This window comes from Gracilinanus agilis, chromosome 1, assembly GCF_016433145.1.
Source record: "Gracilinanus agilis isolate LMUSP501 chromosome 1, AgileGrace, whole genome shotgun sequence".
Taxonomy (NCBI): domain Eukaryota; kingdom Metazoa; phylum Chordata; class Mammalia; order Didelphimorphia; family Didelphidae; genus Gracilinanus; species Gracilinanus agilis.
In genome coordinates, this window is record NC_058130.1 from 743,637,026 (window position 1) to 743,648,480 (window position 11,455).

Below are 11,455 nucleotides of genomic sequence, written 5' to 3' on the forward strand. Positions count from 1 at the left end.
CCTTGGCCATTTGCTGGGAGTGAAGTTAACGAGTCTATCTTTGGGACAAATGGGATGCAAAACAGTGTACCCTGGAAAGATTGCCCTGTGGGGACCTGACCAGAGAAGGCTGATTTCAAACAGAAACTATCCTTCCAGAACAGCAAGAGATATAGACTTCTACTGGCACCCACTAGTATCTATTATGCTTCTTCTTTATTCTTTGAAACAATAGTAATTCAGTCAAAAAAAGAAAAAATGAAAGCAGGGACACCTTTTCAGTCTCTGCCTTTGAAAGTCACACCATATATATATATATATAAAAGATTATATTCAACATGCTAAGATGGAAACTAAGGGAGATATCATTTGTGGTATTCAATCATCTCCCTTTTTGTCTCCCAGATCTTTTTTTCTTATTTCTCTTTCTTTCTTCCTCTTCTCTCTTAGAAGAAAGGAAGCAAGTATTTATTAAGCATGTATTATTTGCCAGACACTGTGCCAAGTGCTTTACAAATATCTCATTTGATCACCACAACAGCCCTGTGAGATAGATGTTATTAAGATCAATATTTTAGGGGGCAGCTGGGTAGCTCAGAGGATTGAGAGTCAGGCCTAGAGATGGAAGGTCCTGGGTTCAACTCTGGCCTCAGACACTTCCCAGCCATGTGACCCTGGGAAAGTCACTTAGCCCCCATTGCCTAGCCCTTACCACTCTTTTGTCTTGGAGCCAATACACAGTATTGACTTCAAGATGGAAGGTAAGGGTTTAGAAAAAAAGATCTATATTTTACAACTGAGGACACTGAGGCATATAGAGGTTAAGTGATTTACCCAGGGTCACGCAGCTAGGAAGTGTCTGAGGCAGAGCTTCAATTCAGGTCCTTCTGGATCCAACTCTAATGCTTTATCCATTGCAATGCCTAGAATTAGTTCATCTTATTTATCCAGTCATTTGGCAAATGTTGACACGGAAAGTTGAGTGAGATGCCAAAATGAAAAAGACAGCAAGGGCAGCTAAGTGACTAAGTGAATAGACATCCGGGCGTGGAAATGAGATGTCTTGGATTCAAATTTGACCTCAAATAATTCTTAGCTGTGTGACTCTGGACAAGTCACTTAATTTCCTAGCCCTTACTCCTCTTTTGCCTTGGAGCCAATACTTGACATTGACTCCAAGCCAGAAGGTAAGGGTTAAAAAAAGAGTTGGAATGAAGAGGAAATCAAGGAAATCATTAAAAACTATTTTGCCCAATTATATGGCAATAAATATAGCAATCTAGGTGAGAGGGATGAATATTTACAAAAATATAAATTGCCTAGATTAACAGCAGAAGAAATAGAATACTTAAATAATCTCATATCAGAAAAAGAAATTGAACAAACCATCAAAGAACTCCCTAAGAAAAAATCCCCAGGACCAGATGGATTCACAAGTGAATTCTATCAAACCTTCAAGGAACAACTAATCCCAATACTATAAAAACTATTTGATACAATAAGCAAAGAAGTAGTCCTACCAAATTCCTTCAATGACACAAATATGATACTGATCCATAAGCCAGGTAGGTCAAAAACAGAGAAAGAAAACTACAGACCAATCTCCCTAATGAACATAGATGCAAAAATCTTAAACAGAATACTAGCAAAAAGACTCCAGCAAGTGATCACGATGGTTATTCATTATGATCAGGTGGGATTTATACCAGGAATGCAAGGATGGTTCAATATTAGGAAAACCTTCCACATAATTGACCATATCAACAAGCTAACAAACAAAAATCACATGATTATCTCAATAGATGCTGAAAAAGCCTTTGACAAAATACAGAACCCATTTCTATTAAAAACACTAGAAAGTATAGCAATAGAAGGACCTTTCCTAAAAATAATAAACTATATATATATATATATATAAAACCATCAACAAACATCATCTGCAATGAGAATAAATTAGAAGCCTTCCCAATAAGATCAGGAGTGAAACAAGGATGCCCATTGTCACCTCTATTATTTAACATTGTACTAGAAACTAGAAACACTAGCAGTAGCAATTAGAGAAGAAAAAGAAACTGAAGGTATTAAAACAGGCAATGAGGAGACTAAGCTATCACTCTTTGCAAATGATGTGATGGTCTACAAAAAAATCCTAGAGAATCAACTAAAAAGTTAGTGGAAATAATCAACAACTTTAGCAAAATTGCAGGATACAAAATAAATGCACATAAATCGTCAGCATTTCTATATATTTCCAAAACATCGCAGTAGCAAGAGTTAGAGAGAGAAATTCCATTTAAAACCACCCTAGATAATATAAAATACTTAGGAATCTATCTGCCAAGACAAACACAGGAATTATACAAACACAACTATGAAACCCTTTCCACACAATTAAAACCAAATCTAAACAATTGGAAAAACATTGATTGCTCATGGGTAGGATGAGCTAACATAATAAAAATGACCATCCTACCCAAATTAATTTACCTATTTATTGCTATAACTATCAAACTACCAAAAAACCTTTTTTACTGAATTAGAAAAAACTATAACAAAGTTCATTTGGAAGAACAAAAGACCAAGAATATCAAGGGAAATAATGAAAAAAAAATATGAAGGAAGGTGGCCTAGCAGTACCAGATCTTAAACTGTACTATAAAGCAGTAGTCATCAAAACAATATGGTACTAGGGGCAGCTGGGTAGCCCAGTGGATTGAGATCCAGGCCTAGAGACAGGAGGTCCTAGGTTCAAATATGACCTCAGACACTTCCCAGCTGTGTGTCAAGTAAGTCACTTGACTCCCATTGCCTACCCTTACCGCTCTTCTGCCTTGGAGCCAATACACAGTATTGACTCCAAGGTGGAAGGGAAGGGTTTAAAAAAAACAATATGGTACTGGTGAAGAGACAGAAGGGAGGACCAGTGGAATAGACTTGAGGAAAGTGAAACTAGCAAGACAGTCTATGATAAACCCAAAGAGCCCAGCTTTTGGGACAAAAACCCACTATTTGACAAAACTGCTGGGAAAACTGGAAAACAATATGGGAGAGATTGGGTCTAGATCAACATCTCACACCCTATACCAAGATAAACTCAGAATGGGTGAACGACTTGAATATAAAGGAAGAAACTATAAGTAAATTAGGTGAGCACAGAATAGTATATTTGTCAAATCTCTGGGAAAGGAAAGATTTTAAAACCAAGCAAGAGTTAGAAAAAATTGCAAAATGTAAAATAAATAATTTTAATTACATTAAACTAAAAAAGTTTTGTACAAACAAAACCAATGCTGCCAAAATTAGAAGGGAAGCAACAAATTGAGAAAAAATCTTTATAACAAAAAACTCAGACAAAGGTCCAATTACTCAAATGTATAAGGAGCTAAATCAATTGTACAAAAAATTAAGCCATTCCCCAATTGATAAATGGGCAAGGGACATGAATAGGCAATTTTCAGATAAAGAAATCAAAACTATTAACAAACACATGAAAAAGTGTTCTAAATCTCTTATAATTAGAGAAATGCAAACCAAAACAACTCTGAGGTACCATCTCACACCTAGCAGATTAGCTAACATGACAGCAAAGGAAAGTGGTGAATGTTGGAGGGGATGTGGCAGAATTGGGACATTAATGCTGTGCTGGTGGAGTTGTGAATTGATCCAACCATTCTGGATGGCAATTTGGAACTATACCCAAAGGGCTTTAAAAGTCTATCTGCCTTTTGATCCATACATACCACTGCTGGGTTTATACCCCAAAAGAGATAATAAGGAAAAAGACTTGTACAAAATTACTTATAGCTGTGCTCTTTGTGGTGGCAAAAAAAAAAATTGGAAAATGAGGGAATGTCCTTCGATTGGGATATGGTTATACAAATTGTGGTTTCTGCTGGTGATGGAATACTATTGTGCTCAAAGGAATAATGAAATGGAGGAATTCCATGTGAACTTTAACAAACTCCAGGAATTGATGCAGAGTGAAAGGAGCAGATCCAGGAGAACACTGTACACAGAGACCAATAATACACTGTGGTACAATCAAACATAACAGACTTCTCTATAAGCAGCAATGCAAGGATCCAGAGCAAGGCTGAGGGACTTATGAGAAAGAAAACTAGTCACTCTCAGAGGAAGAATTGTGGGAGCAGAAACAGAAGAAAAACAATTGCTTGAACACATGGGCTGATGGGAATATTATTGGGGATGTAGACACTAGAAGATAACTCTAGTCCAATTATCAATAATATGGAATTAGGTCTTAATCAATGATTCATGTAAAACCCAGTGGAATTGTGCATCAGTTACGGGGAGGTGGGGTTGGGGTGGGGGAGAGGGAAAGAACATGAAACATATAACTATGGGAAAATATTCAAAATAAAAATAAAAAAATTTAAAATATAAAAATAAAGTGGAGCTCAACATTTCATGCCATCAGCAAAAAAAAAAAAGAGTTGGAAAAGAGAAAAAATAGATTAACAAAAGAAAAATAAATTTTAAATGTCCTTTGTTTTTATTCCTATTCCTTTTTTTCTAAAAGAGAATATTCCCCCCCCAAAAAAAATCCTCAGACTCACCCTAAAACTCTGAAGGAGGGAGGCAGTCTTTCTCTAATATCTGAGATTCATCTGTGCCAATAGGAGTTGGGATAAAGATTTTTAGAGTTTATTTGAACTCCATATAAACTGAAGGTCTTAGAATCAAGGACCTTTTAAGTCTCTTCAATTTCTAAATCTATGGTTCTGTTTCCCAAAATGGTGGAATTATTCCTTTTGTTTTACTTATGGATTAACCAATAAATAGGTTCTCCCTTCTGAGGTACCTAAAGCAAGAGTTTGGTGACATCAGCTCTGGAAAAGCTTATCCCAGACCTCAAAAGCCAAACATGTATCAGTCACGAAGCCAAGAACTCATTTTCACCATGTAAACATTCATTTTTGGTTACAGCACTGAAATTAAAAAAATATTTACTATAATAAGCACCTACAATTAAGAACAGCTTGAGAAATTGGTTTTGGAGGGAACTGTCTGTAAATGGTTGCAGCCAATATGAGGCGAATAGGATTCTGCTATATAAAAGGGAAAGCCAAAGAAACATCAAATTTGGGGAACCAGGGAGTCCTAATATGGCAGAGTGGCAATAAATACAGAAGAAAGTGAGACATACAGAAGGGATTTCCACTGAAATGAGAGTCCAAGTTAAGAGATAACAGATCCTAAACATTTTCTAGGATCTGTTCCTTTGGGAGTTCCTGTTAGTCAACGAATTGTGACCATGCATTCTAGAACAGTGCTCCATCCTGGACAATGATCCTTCCCTTCTCTTCTCTTCCCTTCCCTTCTTTTCTCTTTTCCTTTCATTTTCTTTTTCAACAACAAATTTTAACAACAAAAATTCAACAAGAGCTTATTAAATACCCACTCTGTGCCAGATACTCAAGACATCAAGGCACAGAGAGAACACGCAAGTAACTCCTGCTCTCAAAGAGCTTCAGTGTTTGATAGAGATTAGAAGATGAGGAAGGAGAGCCCTCTCGACTCTAAGTCACCTTGTGTATATGAATAGCTGTAAGAGATAAAATGCTGCATTCAGGGAGCAGACAGATCTCCAAATTGGCTAGACTGTAAAGTGCATCAAAGATAATGATGTGAAAGGCGGCTGGAAGGTTGCAAGAGATCAAGATTGTAGAAGGTCTTGAATGCTAGTTTGAGGAGTTTGTACTTTATCCTAGAAGCATAGTCACTGATAGTTTTTGAGAAAGGGGTTGTCATGTACCTTTAAAAAATATTTTCATAGGATCATGAATAATGCACAGTTGGAAGAGACTTTGGAGGCTATCTTATCTGACCTCATAGTTTTGGACATGAATCATCTGAGGTCCAGAGAAGAGAAGTGATTTATCTAAGGATCACACAGATTTGAACCCAGTTCCTCTGTTTCTAAGACCAATAGTCTTTACACTATACTTTGGCACCTGTGTGAAAGATACATTGGAAAAAGGAGAGACTGGAAGAGGATCAGTTTTCACTAGAACTTCCTCAGAGCTTCCAGGATGCTCTAGCCCCTACATTTCTTACACACTTATTACATAATAAATTACCTTTATCATCCGTGATGCAATATCATCTCCCCTGCTAGACTTGAAGCTCTTGAGAACAGGGACCAAGTTTTTTAAAGTAATTTTGTATTCTCCTACAGCATCTAGAACAGTGTTTTGCACATAGTAGATTGGCATTCAATAAATGTTGGGATGAATTAAGGCCTTTCAAGTCTTTCAAGCTTTTCAGTTAGCAACTGAGAGTTACCACTAGAGTTGGTGCCTGATGAGTTGTGACCTCCTGATGAGGTCCTGACAAGATTTGTGTAATGAATGAGGGTCCCAGGAGTATTCAGTGACTTTTAACGTTCTCCCAGATTCAAGGAGTTTGTTGACTATAAAACTACCACATTTGTTTCCAGTGAGGAAACATTCATGAAGTGCCCCAGAATGGATTATTTATAATTCTTTGCCCATGCACATTTTGCTCCATGTCATCCATGCTCCCACAAAGAAACCTGTATCCTTTAGCAGTTTGACCCAACATAAGTCAAGCCCTCATCATCTGCTAACTTGAAACTACAATTCACTGACATGCTCATGCTGAACTCATTAAGAATATTATTCATTCCCTCCTTTCCATGAACCATCAGAGATGAAAAATCTCTTATGGAGAGAAATTCCCTTTTTTATTCCCATTCCTTTGCAATGGCCGTCTTCCATGTCTGGAAATGCCAGCAATGTCACCCTCACTTCTAGAAGCCCTTGAACTCCTTCAAGATCAAATACAAGCACTACCTTCTATCTGAGGCATTCTGATTCACCAGTTCCTTGGGGACACCCTGTCCCCCAAAAACTTTGTAGCTATTTACTAGATAGATAGATAGATAGATAGATAGATAGATAGATAGATAGATAGATGAAGAAATAGACAGGTGTCTAGTTGATAGAAGTCTAATAGATGTAAGGTTATCTATCTCTATCAACCTATCTACTTATCTAAATATTTATCTATCACCCAATCCATATATCTATCTACTCTCTATGTGTCTATCCATTACCTATCTTTCTGTCTAACCATACATCTATCATCTATCTACCTAGATATAACTATCTACTATTTATCAATTATATATTCATCCATCAAATATCTTTCAGTTGGTCTATCCCCCATCTATCTACTATCAATTGTTTCTATCTGCCTGTCAATCTCTCTATCATCTTAACTTGTATTTTAAAAGTCCTTTCAGCTTTGTATAGCATTTTATAAACAAATTCTGAAGAGTTTGCCAGTCCTAGAACCAGGAAGACCTGAGTTCAAATCCAATTTCAGAAAATTGCTAGCTGTATGATTCTAGGCAAATCACTTATCCCTATTGTCCTCAGTTTCCTCATCTGTAAAATAAGCTGGGGAAGGAAATGGCAACTCTCTCTAGTATATTTTTCAAGAAAACCCCAAAGCAGGTCATGAAGAGTTAGACACAACTAAACAACTTTTGGCTTTTATAAGTGAAATGTCTTGGCTTCAGTCACCAAAAGAGTGAGTATCTGAGGCGGAATTCAAACCCAGTTAACTGACTCCATCCAGGTCTCACAGGCTATTCATTGTTTCATGGGTCCCAGACAGACTGAGACTTGAACACTGAGGAGATAGAATTTCTAGGAAGTGAGAAGCCTTTTAGAGTTTTGGAGGGTTCTGTGCTGACCTTGAAGGGGTCAGTACCAAAGGTTACATATTTAGAACTGGAAGGGAACTCAGAGGACATTAAACCCAACTCTTCCATTTTACATACTGATTCAGAAAAGGTAAGTGACTTGCTAAAATTCATACAAGTAAAAAAAAAAAATAAGAGGCAGGATTTGAACTCAGGTCCTCTGACTCCAATGGAAATAACCTTTCTTCTATATTATGGTGCCCCCCTGGTGGATCTTTCCTTCATTCAGTTACTCCATTGACACACACATCATCCAATAGGCTACTGTTCAAATAAATACGGAGTGTCCATAGCCTGGCCAGCTCCCCTTCCCTACACACAGCTGCTTTCAATGGGTTTCTCAAAGCCATGGGTCCCTGGCAGCTTGTCATTTTAATTTCTAGTGTTTTGAATTCATTGCAGAATAATTATCTTATAGATTTTTGGTGCAGGCATATTTACTGTTTTCCCTTTCGCTTCGGCAATGATGTAGTGTAACAAAAGTAACTTTAATTATGCTGGTGCCACTGAGAGCTGAAAATTGCTGGCATTTTAGAAATCAGCCTCAGCGTTCCAGAATGAAAGTGAATACAAGCATGGAAAATTTACGGGGGGGGGGGGGGGGCATTGACCCATAAGGAGCAACACTGGGAAGTCAGCTGAGTTTGTCTTGGAAATCCTAAAGGCTGAGTGGACCTCAGAGACTCTCTAGTCTGAATTTGTCATTTAACGGAGGAAACCGAGGACTATGGGTGTTAAATGACTTGCTCAAAGCCTTATAAATAGGAATCCCCACAGCTGGGATTTGAACCCAGGTTAAGGATCACATAACCATGGAATATGAAAGTTTGGAGCATATCATTGTTGTTCAGTGGTTTTTCAGTCATGTCCGACTCTGTGCCTCCATTTGGTGTTTTCTTGACGAAGATACTAGAGTAGTTTGCCATTTCCTTCTCCAGCTCAGTTTTACGGATGAAGAAACTGAGACTTAAGAAGGTGAAGTGACTTTCCCAGGGTCACACAACTAGTAGGTGTCTGAGGTTGGATTTGAACCATGGTCTTCTGACTCCAGGCAGTTGCTCTATCCACCTAGCTGTTTCTATATAGCATGGTTTTATAAATATAAGTTCTTATAAATCAGAGTGTTTTCCCATTTGTAAAACTTTGTCATGCCTGTTTGGTCATTCAATTCTCACTACTGTCCTTTAAGAATAAAAAAGAGGGGCAGTTGGGTAGCTCAGTGGTTTGAGAGACAGGCCTAGAGACAGGAGGTCCTAGGTTCAAACCTCAGATACTTCCCAGCTGTGTGACCCTGGGCAAGTCACTTGACCCCCATTGCCTACCCTTACCACTCTTCTGCTTTGGAACCAATACACTGTATTGACTCCAAGAGAGAAGGGAAGGGTTTAAATAAAAATAAAAATAAAAATAAGGCTAGAAAAGAGTATATTATCCTCATTTTACTGATATAGAAACTGATGTCTAGAGGCTAAAGTTTCTTAGACAAAGTCACATAAGTAGTAATGAATCGAGTTGGAAACAGAACAGAATCTGAGTCTCCTAACTCCCCAGCCTGAGTCCCTGAAATATTCAGGTGTTTTCACATGAATATCATGGAGAAAGACTTACTTAAAACCATTCGCCTCTCCGTGGACCTTGTAGTTCTCCGCGCTGATCCTGGAGATCACTCTGGTCACAGCGATGAGAATGCCAACGTTGACCTGCCCAATGAGAATCAACAAGGATGAAGTCAACAAAATCAGAAATGCAAGAAAATCAATCAAGATGAAGTCAACAAAGCCAGAATGCAAAGTCTGTTAGGAATGTGCCCATTGTGCTTCTGTTTGGGGCTGGGGAGATAAGGAGTTGTTGAGTTGTGATACAAGGATAAAGAGAAGAATGTTCAGTTTTATTGATATCTTTCCTTTTCATATCACCTCTTTATATATTTTTTTAAATCCTTAACTTTCATTTTAGAATCAATACTAAATACTGGTTCCAAGGCAGAAGAATGGTAAAGGTTAAGCAATTGGGGTTAAGGACTAGTCCAGGATGACAACCCTAGGAAGCATCTGAGACCAGATTTGAACCCAGAACTTCCTGTCTCCAGGACTAGCTCTGCCCCTGACCTCTGCTTCTTCATAGAATCTTCCTCCTTCTTAGAAGAAAGAAAAAAAAGAGAAGAAAATAGGCTTCAATGTAACACTAATAACATTTAGAGGAGGCAGCAGGAGATAGAGAAGTGGGGAAATTGTGTTACTATTGTGCTTAGTTTCATAGACACATACACATATATTCACATATTTGTTATTCATCCTTTGTTTTCTACGAGGATCAGGGACATCAAGGAATGATTCCATACACACATACCCATGCACAAACCTTTAAAATGGAGGCTGTTTCATACACAAGCCTCCTTTTTTGTTTTTTATAGAATAGAACATTGTTTTGCCTGTTATTAAGTTTATGACAAAAATTTTTAAACAAAAGATGCCAAGACTTAACTCCACATGGAATTAAATATAACTGGCAGCCCCTGCCAAGCAGCAGTCAGATCCTGATGACTTATGTGGGAGAGAGAGGTTTTGGTAACTCCAGGGATGGAGAAGAGGATTCTTCCAAAGTAAGAGGTTTCTAAGCAAGTGGTTACACACAATACCCTCTTATCCTTAAGCTGTGATCACTACCTCCCCCTACTCTAACTACCAAAAAAAAAAAAAGACTTAGACAAATACAGAGTAGCCTACAAGCCCCATTTTTGCTGGCTCCTCCAAAAATTCAAGGGGAATTTAACTTACTGGTTGGACTGTAAGTTCTAGTGCCCCCACCACCATCACCATCACCAACACCAGTCATTTCAGAAAGGGCTGTCTAGCTATTTGTGAATGGAAGAATTAAGAACTCCCCATCTGAGATTAGTTCTCTCCTTTTTCTTCTTTCAAATCTGAGTTAAAATTCCATCTTCTGCAAGAAGTCTTTCCCACTCTCCCTTAATATTAGTCCCTTCCCCCAGAGATTATCTCCAATTTGCCTGATAGACATACAAAAAGAAAGAAATAGAGATGTGGAGATGGAAATATAAATATAAATGATATATATGATATAGATATAAATATTTTTACAAAGCTGTTTACATATTGTCTCCCCCTTTGACTTCAGGTTCCTTGAGGAAAGGAATTGGGTTGGGGTTTTTCCCCTTCTTTTTATCTTCAGCTCTTTGAAGGGCATCTACTGCATAGAAGGTACTTAATAAGTGTTAATTGACTTGACTTACTTCAGTGTTAGAGTTTAAGATCAAAGGGGTTTGCCTCTGCATGGCAGCTTGGAGTCCAGACATGGGAGAGGTCCTGGGTTCAAATCTGAACTTAGACACTTCCTAGCTGTGTGCCCTTGGGCAAGTCACTTAACTCCCATTGCCTAATCCTTACTAGTCTTCTGCCTTGGAACCTATACACAGTATTCATTCTAAGGCAGAAGGTAGTTTAAAACAAACAAACTAATTAAAATTTTAAAGTGTTATTTATACTTTCTATTTTTTATATTGCAGTATAAAAAAGATACAGCCCCATATTCCCATCCCTCAGAATGGAATCCTCCCTTCTCACTACAAAAAAACAGTTAAGCAGGAATGACTATTGTCATAATTATATTTGACACTGTGTTCAACATTTTGCCCTCAGAGATCCCCACCCCTCTGCCTAGAAGAAGGAGGTATGTTTTCTATCTGTCCTCTGGGACCAAGAT

General features: G+C 37.9%; 1 protein-coding gene across 1 annotated transcript in view; it reads right to left on the reverse strand.

Annotated features, from left to right (window-relative positions):
- ADGRD1 (adhesion G protein-coupled receptor D1) overlaps positions 1-11,455 on the reverse strand; it is a 488,370-nt gene that overhangs the window by 35,831 nt on the left and 441,084 nt on the right. Inside the window, exon 20 of the mRNA XM_044685394.1 lies at positions 9,341-9,432. Within this exon, the coding sequence (XP_044541329.1) occupies positions 9,341-9,432 (92 nt within the window). The remainder of the gene's footprint in view (positions 1-9,340; positions 9,433-11,455) is intronic.